The following is a 15,407-nucleotide window of genomic DNA, read 5'->3' as shown; positions in this document are numbered from 1 at the left end:
ATAGTGAGTTCATACATGAGACCAGCTGAAGCATTCCTAAACGATAAGTTTCTGTTTTCTGCAGAACCTGCAAGACCTTCTGTGGATGTCTGCAGAGCTAAGCACAAAGAGGGCCAGGAGAATATTGAACTGTTTGCCTCAAAAGGATTTGTCCAAAGAGTTGTGCAGTGGTGAAGAAAGTCTGTCTTTCAGACCCATAGATTTTATACCTATACTTGTTTTTAAAACAATTTTTACTTGACTATTTTACTTTAATAACACATCAAAGGCAAGTTATGTTCGGCAGAAGAAAACAGGACAGATGCCTCTTCAGAGATTGTGCTTGTGTGCCATGTTTTTATCTCTTTTAATCATAATGGGTGTGAGGTTGGCGTGGGTGGAAAGAGAGGACAGTCTAGTGTGGGTGGAAACTGAGAATAGTCTTGTCATGTCATAGCAGAAAGTCTGGTATTCAGAGAGAGAAGAGCATAACAGAGATATTGAACATAAACTTGTCAATGGCTGGATAATTTTTTCTCAGTTACGTTCACTTTTATAAAGCCAAGAACGAAATGATTTGCTTTGAATGAATAGAAAAATCAAAGACAGTGTCATGATTAAAATGTAAATTTGCTTCTGATTCAGTGCTCTTTTGCATTGCTGGATAAGAACAGTGGCTGTGCTTTACCTAATAGAAGATGCTGAGCTATCAAGGCAATATTATATTGAGCCTGTCTTTCACATACGGAGCACAGTTCTGTTTGGATATGCATGCATGTTTTGTCTCCGAGGGAACGTTTTGGGTTTTTGTTTTGATTATGCCATGTATTTATAGTTCTGTACTTAAAATAATACAGCAGGGTTAAAATTTTACAGAAGCGTAAAAGAGCTGTTTGCTCCAGTAGTAAAGACTCTGTGCATGTTTTTGTGTGCAAGTAGTTGGCTGAGCATGTGGTAGGTAAGTGTTGTGAGAGTAGCATTTGCCTTAATTTTAGACCTACAGGAGCTGCTAATCTGAGCTGTAGAGACAGATGGCAGCATTGAGCTGTCTTTCTCTTCACAAGAAAGAAGATGGTGAGGAGGAAGTAGAAAACCTTTTTTTAATGTAAATAAATAAATAAATTTGGTATTACTTTGAATCGAGAATGTCACTTGTGGGACTCTTTCTGTACTATGGAATTTGATATAAAAAGTTAAATCTGCAGCTCTGTTAATAGCCTGTGTCAGCCACACTTACAATGCCAGCCACACGGCAAACTTGTCTGCAGACATATCTTCCTTACAGTAGTGTAATTTATATTTTACTTAACTTTCTAAGCATGTTTTGCAAATCGTGTTCCAGTGCCGAATTCTGGTATCAGACTGCCAACCATCTTTAGATCTTGCAAATGTGAGGAAAATTGCACTGCAGGGCTTCACCCCTCAGAGCTGCTAATAGTGATGAGTTGAGCCCCCAGACGTAGCTGAGCCCCTCAGCATTTTAGGCAGTGATAAGCTATTCCTTGAAATGAGTCACCTCATCAGTTGTGCTCCTTAAATGCCAAGCATTATCTGTCTTTGGTATGTTGAAGATCTGCAATGTACAGATTAAATCAGAAACAGTGCTGTTTCAAACCGGTTTTGTATATTTTAAATAAAACATAATTTAATGGTATGTTTAAAGGTTTAATTTAAAACTATTGCTATTTACTGTTGAAATATTAATTTCTCTTTGCACTTCTTGATGTCTGTTAGCTATTAGCCGTGCTTTTTTCAGGTTGATGAATTTGAAACTGATCAATTATCTGATAATTATTATCACAGTCTCATGATTACTGCTGGAGGAATGTCTTAGTTTCAGTACTGCCACAATTTCAGAGACTTTTGTATATTATGTCTATTTTAATATTAAACAGTAGTTTCTGTGGTTTGGCATTAATTATTTTTAAGCCATTAAATGTATGTTATGAATGTTTGGGGTCAGCACAGTTTGGTTCTTGTGAATTTTAATGGTAGAAGCACAGGAAATCATGAAACAACTTCTGAGATAAGCCGAAGCAGAGATATATCTGACTGTGACTATATTTCTTTAGCTTTTTAATTTCTTGCATGTGATGCAGAAGCCTTGTTCTGTGGAAAGTAGTGGTGGGCATTATATATAAAAAAAAGTATGATACATTTTGTTAGAGAATTTAAAAGCTTGGTGTTACTTTTTACCAGAATTTTCCTGGACTTCTGTGAGAATTTTCAAGTAACAAATACTTGCTGCTCTCAGGACAGATTCCTAATGCATCCTTCTTTGGAATGGATGAAGGACCATGTTTATTTTTCTTTAGTGCTGGCAGTCTGCAAGGCTTGTATAGCATACCATCGCACTGTTGTTCTGGAGATCATTGGAAAACTTATTTGTGTGACTTGATAACTTCATATTCTGAGAAGAATAGTGTTGTGGCCACATAACTGTTTATTGTAGTTCCTTCTTCTGCACACAGCTAAACTTTGAGCATGTTCCAGAGCTGTTTTTTTTGATGACTGCAGATGAAATGCTGGAGATCTGGCTTATTCTGTTAATTTAAAGCCGGCTCTGAACATGGCGTCTGCCTTAAGGCTCAGCATTAATAGAGTGGCACTGGCATCCTGGGGAAGCTAAAGGGCTGATTTTGCCCAGGTGGAACAATTGAGAGAAGTAGCGCTGCTGCCATAGCATGTCAGGTCCCCTCTGTCTCAGTAATATCAGTGAGGAGTTCAGCAAGTCCTCTGGGATGGTTGAGGAGGCTGCAGATGGTGTGAGGAAGAGCAGGGGGAGAGAGAAGTAGGAAGAGACGCAGCAAGACTAGGCAGGAGGAGGGAGGTAGACAATGTGAAGTTCTTGCCACTGTACTTTTGCTTTGTATTATGGTTGTGTCTGACAGTAATTTGTTGAAGAGTTAATGATTTTATATACTGCATCTAATACTTCTTTAGGAAGAAACCTTTTTCTCATATTACTGGTTTCAATTTTCCTTCTCTGGGTTGAAACGGCTTGATATTGAAACTGGGAATTCTCCACAAGTCTTCTTTTGTTGAAAGATATTTTGAATAAGAATACTGCGTAATCTGTTATTTGAAAAGATTTCCTTGGAGTAGAAACACAGATATTTTATGTTATTCCTACTTTTCTAGGCTGTTATGAATATAGAGGTAGAGTATGGTGGTGTTTGTAGATTGTTGATTATTATATGGCCTCTCAAATATCTGTGTCAGCTTCAGGCCTGTACTATTTTACCTCCCACAGTACAGGATCTGAAACGGTGCATCAGACAGAAAGACATACCTTATTTTGCCCTTTTCCTTCCCTTCCACTTCTCTCGCTGTCATTTGTCTTTAATTTATAGTCATATTTTTATTTCCCTGGGGATAAAACCAGGTTTGAATGTGTATGAGAGGAAGAAAGGGCATAGAGAAATGACAGGAAGGCAGTCCAGTGTCTACATGGAATGATAGCAGAGGGCTGAAAACATTATGCTGGTTATGGGTACTCTATTCATCCCTAGCAAATACAGAAGTGCTGATCTTAATAACTTGTGGTGCTGCCTCTGGGCTTAACTCATATGTGGACCCCAGTGGGTTGGAATGAGACATCATATCTTAAAAGAAAAGCATTTACAAACTAGAAAAAGCATTGGTTTTGAGGACTGGGAATAGGCTCAAGTTTTTCTTTATTTTATCCAAACTCTTTTTGTCAGCCACGTATTTGGAAAAAAGCAAAATTACATTTGTTAAAGAATTCTTAATTTAGCAGTTGTTGGTTTGGTTCTTACGTTATTTGACTGTGGACGCTGATGTATCCAACGTGTCATTTAAAAATCTGAAAACAGTCAGTGATTTTTCAAGGAAAGATTAGTCCCTGTTTGCTTCTACTCCCAGTATCTGAAGTGGAACCTTTTCCAAAACATAATGTGAACTTATCTTAAAAACACAGAAGAACAAAAGGATTCTTGCAATACTTTATTTATAAAGTTGTTCTCATGACTGTGTAAATAGTATGTAGTCTGTCTTACTTTGAGGATAATTTGTTGCCTGGGGAAAAGTTTTAATGCTAAATTTGACTGTGTATCTTATTGCTGTGGTTGATCTTCTGCCTTTTTTTTTTCTCTCCTTTTGCATAATAGGTATAAATGACCAAGGATTGTACAGAGTTGTGGGAGTGAGTTCAAAGGTCCAGAGACTTCTGACTTTGTTGATGGGTATGGCTCTATTTTACAATATTTTTTTCTATATTTTATGTCATGTTTGTTTTGCTGCCCATATTTGATGTTAAAATCATCTGTACTTGTTCTGTATACAAGACACATCTGGTTTGCTTTTCTTCATGAGAATTATACTTGTAGAACTGTAAGGTCCACCCGGTTGAGCACAGAGAGCGAGATTAGTTGGCAGAGGAAACTAAGAGAACTTGTAAAGGGAGTGTAGGAGTAGGTCATGGGCTTTGTGCAAGGCTGATGTGAGTAAGGAAAGCACTTCTTTACTGTCAGGAAAAACTTCTTGACTGTGTGGGTGATGGAGCACTGGCCCAGCTTGCACAGAGAGGTTGTGGAGTCTCCCTCCTTGGAGGTCTTCAGAAGCCACCTGGCAATAGGCCTGGGTACCCTGCCAGGTGCCTGGGTGTCCCCGCTTGAGCAAGGGGGTTGGAGCAGACCATCTCAGAAGGTCCCTCCCAACCCCACTGTTCTAGGGTTCTGTGAAGTGGATTTAAAAGTCGGAATTTCAGGGTCTGTTCAGAAAATTCAAAATACCAAATTTAAGAAAGTTTGAAGCTTATTTCTTCACTGTTTGAGGTTTCCAACTTTCTTCTCCCTTGCCTAAGATACACAGGTGATTTCTCGTGTGTGTATTTAGTTAATCACTGTGCAAAATAAGATTTTCAGTTTAAGCCTACTGGTGAGGAGCTCTTTGGCTGAAGAGGAGGAATACAATATACGTATTAATAATAATTATGTCTGTGCCAAGGCGGGAGACAGATGGAGAAGGGATTTGTTTTAATAAACTCAGTAGTATAACTCTTATTTGTGGCTAACAACTTAGACTCTCTTATATCTAGTTAGCCATGTGTAACTTTCAACATTTTTGATTCATAAAAGTATTCTCAGAAACTTTTCCCCCTTCTCTTTCTGGAAATTTTGATACATCTTTAATCCCAGTGACTGTAGTTCTCTTGACACTTTGCTATCCTTAGGGAATTAAAAAAAAAAAGTATTGGCACCTGGATGAAATCCCTAGTCTGCCTGCTATCTCTCACCAAAGTAGTAGCCATGACTGCAAGATGTGCTGTGTTTCCCAATTTCTTGTCCTGAGCACTGACAGTACATGCAGTCAGACAAGACCACTGGGATTAGTTCATTTTTACAGAGCTTCCAAACCTGTCACTTGACAGCAAAGGTCTGATTCTCAGGGATTCATTGGTATGCAAAGAAGCTTGTTTGCAGTTTGCACCAGGCTCTTCTCCAGAACCATGCATGCTCCATCTGTGCTGATAACACAGTGTTCTTTGGCACGGCAAACTGGAGGAAGCCAGAAAGTGAATTCATTTCATTACCCCAGACATTATGTGAATGACAAAGCGCTTTTATATTATATGCTGCTGTCAGTTCAGTGCCACCTGTAAGACTTTTTCTTTTCCTTCCTTCCCCCCCCCCCCCCCCCCCCCCCCCCAACAGGCTGTCTTTTCAGAAATGACAAGACATCAGGCTTGAGGGCCTGTGTGTCATATCAATCTGTCATGATGACCTTGCTAAATATTAATTTCTGGTATCTTACTTTAATCAATATTAACAGCACTCTGAAGTTCTCCATTAGTGCACATAAACCTGCCTGTATCTTTAAAGTATTGTAGCAAAAGATATTTTTTTTTAATACAAACTGGGATTAATAAACATGATATATAGCAGATTCTCATGGTTGTTTATCTGTGTTGGAATTAGCCTCGATAAACACTAACCATTTTTAGCCATTGACCATGGAAAGACTGATTTGCTGTCACTCAGAGAATCTTGATAAGATGCATTTGATATCCTAAGACGTTTTTCACTTTTACACTTACTGGCTTACTTTGGGCATGCAGATCTAGCAGGTAAATTTTCCTCTGTGCCATTAGTCAGATCCAAATTAAATAGATTCAGGTTGCCAGTGGTTCAGTAGCAGCTGGAAGACTTTACTGGGGATTCCAGCACCTGCTTTTATTTATTTATTTAAATTATAAATATATATTTTTTGTCATTCCAAAGGTTCATATAGTTATGTGAAGTAGGAGGAATATAGTGGTATCAAGATGAGCCAAAATACTGAACAGAAAAAAGTTAGGGTGCAAGCAGGTGCTCTTTTTCAGATGATTTGTTGAAAGTGATTCTATCTGTGCTCTTTATCTGTCTGTCCTCACAGAAGAATAAAGAGGGTTTCTTTTTGATATACACTGGTACAGAGAATTTAAAATGACTGATTAATCTTTAATCCTTTGTCTCTGGGTATACTCTTAGATACCCTTTTATATGAAAGTTCCTTTCAGAATCATAAAACCTCATATTAACTTTCTGTATTTTAAAATGTTTGATAATATTTCAAAGTATTTTAAGCTACCTGTCATTGACCGTGAGGTTCACTGTCTGAAAGGCCCTAACTGCAAAAAAGTCTTCCAAATGGTAACCAAGGACATTTATAGCATATAGGTTCTATCTTTCTCAGAATATTTTCTATAAAATTTGGGAAAGTGCATTGAGAGTCAAGAGAGTATAAGAACAAATATATATGCAGGCCTGCTTTTCTAATACTGTGAATGCACAGATTTTCATATTTAATATAAAAAATTAAGTCCTCTGTAAAATAACATTCAACAATTAAATATACAATTCTGCTTAAAAAAAAAAACACGCAAAAAACAATAACAACAAAACACCACAACTTATTTGTGCAATTAACTTAGTCCTTGAAGTTGCTTGTAACCAGGACTGTGCTATGGTGGTCTATTTTGCAGCAGTAATCTTGTCTAAATTTGAGTGATAAAGGCATTTGCTAAATAAGGCATTCAGTACGTTTCCAGGTAAATGTTACATTAATTTGAAGTCTCACTGTAAATAGGGAAACAGAGTTAGGGCTTCCAGTGTTCTGGGAATCTTTGTTATAAGCAGTTCAGAATGTTGTGAGCCATTAGAAAGCTCAGTTCTTGAAAGGTGTTAGGGACCAACTCCAATTCCAGTCTCATCTGTGATCTGCGTGATAGCTCTGATGTGGTTCATTTCCTACAAACTGCATACATACATTTCGTACAAACAAGTTTGTAGTACAAAGTCAGCTTTCATATAGACCCATGCTCAAGGTGGAGAGACTGCTAAGGACTTCAAGTTTCTACTGATGAGTTCAGTTTTGATTTCTGATGCTGCCTGTCATGAAAAATGCCAGACATTACATTTTGTAGTGGAAAACATTATAGTACCTCTGCCTTTCAAAACTGAATTCCTTATTATTTTATATACAGTCTGCATACACTCCTACAGTGGGCATACTGCCTATGAAAGTAGAGAGAGTCTAATTCTAACCTAGTTTAGTGAAGTGGACTTGTTTTATAAACTGAGCTCCGTTATTGTCAGAAAGATTTGCATGAAATTTAGAGTTGATCTGTCAAAAGCTGTTCCATAAATGTGCATAGTTATTTTTATAGGCGTAAAATTGCCATTCAACGCACAGTGGCCGTTAATGTGAACAAATAGCATGAAAACTAATGGAGTCGATTTTCAAATCTTGGTTGCAGTTACAGTTTGTATACTGGTCTGAGATGTTTGAGGTAGAGGGAAAAAGAAAACAGGAACAGTCAAATATATATTTTTGTGTGTGTCTGAGTAAATTTGTATATGTTTGCATATGTATGGAGTGGTGGGGCAAGGAGCTGTGTAGGGCAACTGTCAAACTGAAAGTGGAAAAAAATTTAATGGGTTTTGAGGGCTTTTTACAGTCAAACTAGGGTTAGTTTGGGGTTGGTAGCAGGGCTAAATTTGATTTTTTTTTTTTTTAAATTATTTTTTCCCCCAAGACGTATGAAATATTTCATCAATACCATACATTTTTGAAGAGCCTTGTTTTGAACTCAGAGGTTAGACTCAGTGGTCTTGGAGGTCTCTTCCAACCTAGATGATTCTGTGATTCTGTGAAATTGAGGTGTTCAGGTTTTTTCCTCCTCAAATTCATCACCACCAAGATCTATATAATTGAGTATGTCCTTTGACTGTAAAGGAGAACTAATGATTATGGGAGAGCTGATGATTATTAACTGAATATTTAAATATCCAGTTATTTAAAAAAACTGGATATTACCTAGTGGTTTAATAATACAATTATTTAATTAATTTTGCAGAAAGCTTTTATTCTCCAAAAAGAGAATTTGAAAGCAGAAGAAGCTCGCATGCTAAAAAGAAGAAAAATATAAATGTTTTCCTGAGACAGACTTGAGGATTTTGGGTGGTGGTTGACTACTAACAATTTTGGTTGAAAATGTAACCTGACTTGTATTTTAAAATGGGATTTAAATAATTGATATAATGAGGGAGAATATTCAGTTACAGAAATAATTGCTTGGCACAGCCTTTGGAACAGTATTATTTAGTCCCAGTAAAAGGACTGTACCTTTAATCAGGGATCCTAATTTGATTTTTTAAATGTGTCTGCTGTTTGTCTGACAAGCAAAATAACAAATGAATTCTGAGTTGTATGAATGTTTCAACATGTAATCTGTGTCACTCACTGTTGTTGCAGTTTACTGTTGCGACTGACAGGAACATAAAATAATAATAAAGCTCAAGTACTTGAAGGTACAAAATACGTTGAGCTAATTTGGCCACATACATGTGATCTTCTCAACTGTCAAATAGCTATTGCTTCTTGTTTTGAGACAACTTTTTTTTTAGTTGTAAAACATTTCATTGTGCTGTGCTGTTTCCAATGTTTTGTCAAAAAATCTTCAGCTGATTGATCCTTCAGACATACAGCATTTCATGTTATGAGACTTTACCAAGTAGCCAGATAAAAGATGGGAGGAGCTTTGAGAAAATGACAAATTGTCAAGCGAGAAAATATTTTTCCCCTTGGCTAAAACTGATCAAGTAAGGGAGATGTTAAAGCCATCTTGTAGAGAAAGCTTACTAATAGAGAACAGCCCTTTTTCTACTTTTGGAGCACCTTTTAAAGGTTTTCACACAGTAAAGGCGGTCACATTGCAGTTGGCTATTTTCGTCATCAGCCCAAAATAACTGCTTATAGGGAAAACTATGATAAAGATTAGAAAAGATTTCTCAGTGTATTTGTGTTTTAAATAATAAAAAAGATAAGTTATCCTTACTAGGTCTTTTTTCTAAACTGTCTATATACATCTTTCTGTGTTTGTGTACATCTTTCTGTTTAATTTAAGGTGTGAAAATAGCAATTGCTATAGAGATCATTTCACATGAAAGTGATTTTTAATCCTTCATTAAAGAAAAAATCAGTAAAGTGCTTTCTATAATAAAATACTTAAGTAGAATTTATAAAGAGGTTTGGATATTAAGTCTTGTTAGTATTAATTAATAGTAAAAAGGACATACTGCTTCCACATTCATGTGAGCAAATGCATAATCAAATTTAATGTGTTCCAGTTCATATAGGGCATACTGATTTAGAATCACCTTTTTCATGCCCCTCTTCACTTCCTGATTATTTTGTAGATGCAAAAACCTGCAACGAAGTTGATCTGGAAAACTCTGTAGATTGGGAAGTGAAGACAATTACTAGTGCTATGAAGCAGTATCTGCGGTAAGCCTCTCTCTCATTTATTTTTTTCAGACCATGGATTTTGTATTTTAATTCTCACATGCTATGTGTTAAGAAAAGCAAATAACACAGCTTATATTATATTTTCTTGTATGAACAGAGGTGCATTTTGTGCAAATGTCATGTTTGTAATTTTTCTTGGGGCAAGCAAAATAATTTAGCAAGACTAATACTTGTGTTCATGTGAGACAAGCCCCAAAACAATTTTGTGTTAGATACGTAAGCACTTCTCTGATGGTTTGGAGATCTGAATTGTTGGTAAACTTGCTGAGAGTCATTACTGAAAGTCAGCTGAGATTATTACAGGAGTTTTATGCCTTTTTATGTTTTAACGTGGTAGAATGAAAAGGGGAAAGGTTATGAATTTTTTAATGTTTTCCTCTTTTTCTTCTGACCGATGTTCCTGATATTCTAGTGAAATAGTAATAATATTCTGAGTGTGAAAAGTAGGAATCTTAGATGTTCAAATGATTTGGCTGATTTCTGATCAAAATATTTTACTAAATTGCCTAAGAACATAGAACTTACGTGTATCTCTTGTAGCATATCGCAAATACAGTATTTTTAATCTCTTACTGTTATTATTGAAACCATATCAAAGAATGCTGAAGAAATTTTTTTGAAGATAAAAGTCATAGGTAATGTAAGAAAGAGTAAAAATAGTGTGCACTAGATTAAATATTTCCTGCTTACAGTATTTCCCATCTGAGTGTTTATTCTGGTATTTCGTGAGCATCAGTCATGGAGTGAGCTTAATAAACAAAAGTTTTAACTCTGATGTTTTAACTCTGATTTGTGTTATTTGGTACCTTTTTCACTGGTGACTAAGGTTTTCAATTTTTCCATTTGAAATGCTTTAGAAGTTTAATTTGTGGATGGTTGCTGTTCAGCAACTTAACTGTATGGCCTTTATTTCTTTACAACAAGGCATTGGCTTTGCCTCTGTATTTTAAAAACCCTTAGGAATGTTGAATTACATAGTATGCGTGTTACAATATTCAGCTGTAAAATGGTCTCAGTGTTGTAATTTGGAAAGGTGCTTATGATAGATTGGAGGCATCACTTCAGCTCATGGAATATGAATAGATGTATTTAGTCTTATTTTCCTCAGTTTTTCCTGATTTCCTAGTTTTCCATTTGTACTGAAAGTCATTAAAATCAAGGGCTACCGTAACAACGCTTTCCTCCCATACAAGGACTATGCTACTGATTGTTTTAAAAAAAGTTTCCTACTTAGAATAAATACAGATGGAAAGGAATATGGATAAACTTATTATGTCATCCTTGTTTTACAGAAACCTTCCAGAGCCACTGATGACGTATGAGTTGCATGGCGAATTCATCATTCCTGCCAGTAAATATTTGACAGTAGTTCAAATAGAAATATTTTCTTATAGTTGTGGCCTTAGGAGCATGCAGTAAACACAGTTTCAGAAAAATTCTTCAACCCGGTAAAAAATATAGGAATAAAAAATAATAAAAGTTTTAAAAATACAGAAGTTTTAACCTGTGTTCAGTTTCAGTATGTGTCACAAGTGATGTGACTATTGAAAGACAAGTTTGTGACAGACATAGCATAGCATGATTTTCACTTCTACGTAAAAGCTTTTGGTTATGCATTCTAAACATTTCATTCTTATTCCCTTAATTGTATAATGATAAAATTCTACTTGGACTGAGATGTTTTTTCTTCCATTTATAGAGTAGAAGCTTAGTAAAAGAAAATATGTCAACTTGGGCTCATTTAAATCCTGAAAGTATAATTGCCTGACCCTTGTTTTCAGTGCCTTGTTAGTCTGTATCCAGGCTGCCTCAAATGTTCCCCTCGTATATTAGTTGAAGAAAGGAATGAACAGGCCAGATTACACGATGGCAGTTCAAACACAGACTTGGAAAAGGCAGTACAGCATTTGTAGTTCAGCTGTATGGTATCTAATGTACATAGAATTTTTTGGAAGAGGACAGAGAGAAACAGTATAAGAAATTTTTGGCAAAGTATCAAACAGATATTTAGCTGATTTTCTTTCCAGCCTGTAGCACTTCTGGCAAACTGCGGAAAGCAAAATTAATATAAACTTTGAGACAATTGCTTTATCTTCTTCGGTTTGCTGTAATGACTTTTCAGGACTGCAGAATGTATTTGCTTGTGGCCCTTAACTCATAATGAGAATTAGCCCATGAAATTCATTGCCAAAACACATTTCAGAAGCCAAGTGCTTAAACAAAATTCAAGATTTTATTACCTAGATGGTGAGTCTGGCCCCTTGTATTGGAAAGTGTTAAAATAATTTTTTGATCTATGAAGTTTTGCCATCAGTTTCTCACAGCATTTTCCCTTCTCTATTTTATAGTCTCCTTCATAAAAGAAATTATTTGAATTACATGTTTTAAATAGTACAGTGTTCGTAAGTAGTAAACAATTTTGTTGGGAGGCTGGTTCTGTGTAGCGGGGAGGAAAATTTAATCAACATTGCAGATCTGAATTACGGTATACTTAAAAATAGGTATGCAGTGTTGTTTCCTATGTTAGCTATAAAAAAACAATGCCAGGAATAGTAAGGAATATCCTTTTCTCTGAAACTATTTTATATATATATATATTTAAAAAAAATCAAAACAAAAACTTCTTCCAATTTTCTTTTACTGTGATACATATCACAGTAGATAGTAATTAGATTAAGTTGCTTAGCCATCCTTTAGTTAGGGCTTGTGTTTTCACATATTTGTGAAGTATTCTTGTTTTAAAGAAGGCTAAAGTTTTTATGACTGTCCTAATTTTGATTAGCTGACAAGGAGCTAAACATTTTGTGTTTTGGTAACCTTTTTATCTTGCAATTTATGCAGAGGTATTCACTGCAAAATAATAATAATAATAAAAAAATTAACCCTAAAATGTGTAGCAATGTTCAAAGAATAATAACAATAATAAAAAATAATCTGTAGGAGTATGCACTGAAAGAAATAAGGTGGGTATTCTATATGAAATACACTTAACAGTCAAAGTTGCCTTGGAGTAAAATGGGACCTGATGAGCAGTTCCAGTGTCAAAACCTTGCATTCATGGTAGATTCTATTTTTTTCTGTTTATTTACCTTGTACTAAGTATGTTATATACAAGAGAAATGCTTCCACTCCTCTCATTATAAGCCACAATTCAGATGTAGTTTTGTGGTTTAATATAACCTTGACAAGTAGGAATGTGGTTTATTTCCACCTTTTATAAATTCTTGTTTTCATCTGTATGCTAGTGAAACATATGGGGGCAAAATTATTGAATTCAACACAAAATCATAAAAAGGCCCTTGCTTAATGTTACTCTCTCTGTGCTGTACTAGAGTGGGATGGCATTGTTATTCAGGACACTTTATCATAGTAATCTCACTCAGTATTTCTTTTTTAGCATCATTATTCTTCTGTGTCTTCAGGGGTCATTAGTTTTTGTCTTTCTGAGCAGATTAATCTTCGGCAAGTGTTATTTTATGCAGTCTCTAATGCAAGGTAGCGTAGATGCAGTATTATTAGCTGCATAGTACCAACAAAATTGAATTTTAGTGATGAGGACAATCGGTTAATAATGGTAACATGTAAAGTAGTACAATTCCACTTCAGGTTTTTGCAAAGAGAAAGTTGCACCCGGGAACAACACTCTTCACTTTATAGTATATTTGAAAGCAGATGAGTCTGAGGCAGCAAAACGAGAACTACATCTGACAATTTTTATGTATAGAAGGAACAAAGGCATACTTTTGCGGGTGGATTGAAAGATCAGTTCACAAAATAAGTAAATAAACTAATAATTCTAGAACAAGACTATTTGTGAAAACAAAGCATGTGTGTTCAGCGTTGCTGTTTGGAGACATGTAATTGTTGAAGCAAAGTATATGCAGTATATTTCTGTGCAGAGTTGGAAGAAGCTTTGTGTTTCTGTGGATGATTTTTTTTTTTATGTGATGCTTATTTGTTTCTATGTCCTGTAGAAAGTGGAAGTCCTGAATCTCGAGTTAATGCTGTTCACTTCTTGGTCCATAAGCTCCCAGAAAAGAACAAAGAGATGCTGGACATTTTGGTGAAACATTTAGCAAAGTAAGTGCTGTGACCTGCTTTCGTGCCTTGTCAGACCCCTTGTCCTTACCTTTGTTTAACTACAAATAGCCTGGTTACTGTGCCTGTAGCTGAAGCCCATCTTGATGCTGTCATACACAATACAAAGCAGCAGACGTGCAAAAGCAGACAAGACGTTTGACTCATGCTGTGTATATTTTGGAGGTAAAGGCAGAAATCTAATCTGTTAATGAAGCCATATAAGTATTTACTTTAGCAGTCTTGCCAGCAGTTGAGGGTTTGATTGAAGTGAGAAGGTGAACATTATACTTTCTTTTCACAAATTCTGGCAAAGTGAATAGTGGAGATCTGTTAGCAAATTTAAGTTGGTTTCACACTTGCCCAGGTCCAAGGCTAAGTGCATTTTATATATTTAAGTTCAGAAAGAGACAGCTTTTGTTTTTAAATTGCCAGTGGAAGAATGGATTTTCTGTTTTCCACAATTCAGTATGACTTTATTTGAAGAAACTTTGCATAAAATGAACTTCTAAAACATGGATTAAGGAAATGTAATGTTTTCATTTGTAAAGTAGACTGCAGTTTCCAACAGTAATGGAAATTTTTCATAACCTATTTCCTGTTTTTTCCTTCAATTCTTTTCAAATAGTGTTTCAAAGCATGCCAAGAGGAATCTAATGACTGTAGCAAATTTAGGGGTAGTATTTGGACCAACCTTAATGAGGCCACAGGAAGAAACTGTAGCAGCCATCATGGACCTGAAGTTTCAGAACATCGTTGTTGAAATCCTTATAGAAAATCATGAGAAGGTAAGTTTTGATACATCTCCATCTTTCTGAGCATTGTTTCAAATGTTCTGCTTAATGGGTAGCATGGGGTTAAATGTGACATTACAACTTAACTCTAAAGAATACCCTCTATACCCTGTATACTTTTGGCTGTTTATACTCAATAAATATCCTGGTTCATAGTTGAACTGACATTTCAGAATGCTTATTTCCTGGTGGTAGCTGTGCTTCTGTGTGTATAGTATGCAAATAGATTTTCATTATGATATTTGTATATGCTTTTTTGTGAGCAGAAGTGATACAAAACTGGAAAATAAAAAGCCCAGGCTCAGTTCTAGCTCTTACTTTAAGTACTCTGACCAAAGTTTCACAGAATTAGTTGTTCTGTGTCTTAATTTTTCTCAGAGTTCACATGGTTTAAAAAAAAAAAAAAAGGAAAAAAAAACCGACTTCACTGTACTCTGAATTTTGTGGGTTTTAGAAAGCATTATGAGAGAGTATTAACATTTCCTTCATTTTCAGCTGAATGTGTGTTATTTTAAGCCTTTGTATTTGAGGTAATACTGAAAATGGAAGTTGTTGTTGTTGTGGCAGCTGCTGGTTTCTAAGGCACCTTACCCATACAAGATACTGTCCAGAATATCTGCTTGCACTGCACGCAGTCTGGGCCCTGGAATTTGTAATAGATAAATAAATCTTTTACTGGTGTCCCTTTGCTAGGGTTCTCCGTTGGGAGTCCCTAATGACTAAATTGACGTCTGGAACCGGGTGTTT

General features: G+C 35.8%; 1 protein-coding gene across 3 annotated transcripts in view; it reads left to right on the top strand.

Moving 5' to 3' along the window:
- The window catches only part of ARHGAP10 (Rho GTPase activating protein 10), a 144,170-nt gene that overhangs the window by 76,501 nt on the left and 52,262 nt on the right, over positions 1-15,407 (top strand). For all 3 annotated transcript variants that reach the window (XM_083833629.1, XM_083833630.1, XM_083833631.1), the window contains exons 14-18: positions 4,110-4,184; positions 9,681-9,768; positions 11,082-11,140; positions 13,764-13,869; positions 14,495-14,654. In XM_083833629.1, coding sequence (XP_083689755.1) covers positions 4,110-4,184; positions 9,681-9,768; positions 11,082-11,140; positions 13,764-13,869; positions 14,495-14,654 — 488 coding nt within the window. The remainder of the gene's footprint in view (positions 1-4,109; positions 4,185-9,680; positions 9,769-11,081; positions 11,141-13,763; positions 13,870-14,494; positions 14,655-15,407) is intronic.

Source organism: Anser anser, assembly GCF_964211835.1.
Source record: "Anser anser genome assembly, chromosome: 4".
NCBI classification, from domain to species: domain Eukaryota; kingdom Metazoa; phylum Chordata; class Aves; order Anseriformes; family Anatidae; genus Anser; species Anser anser.
Note: the sequence above shows the minus strand (reverse complement) of the source record. Positions and strands in the feature narration are given on the sequence as shown.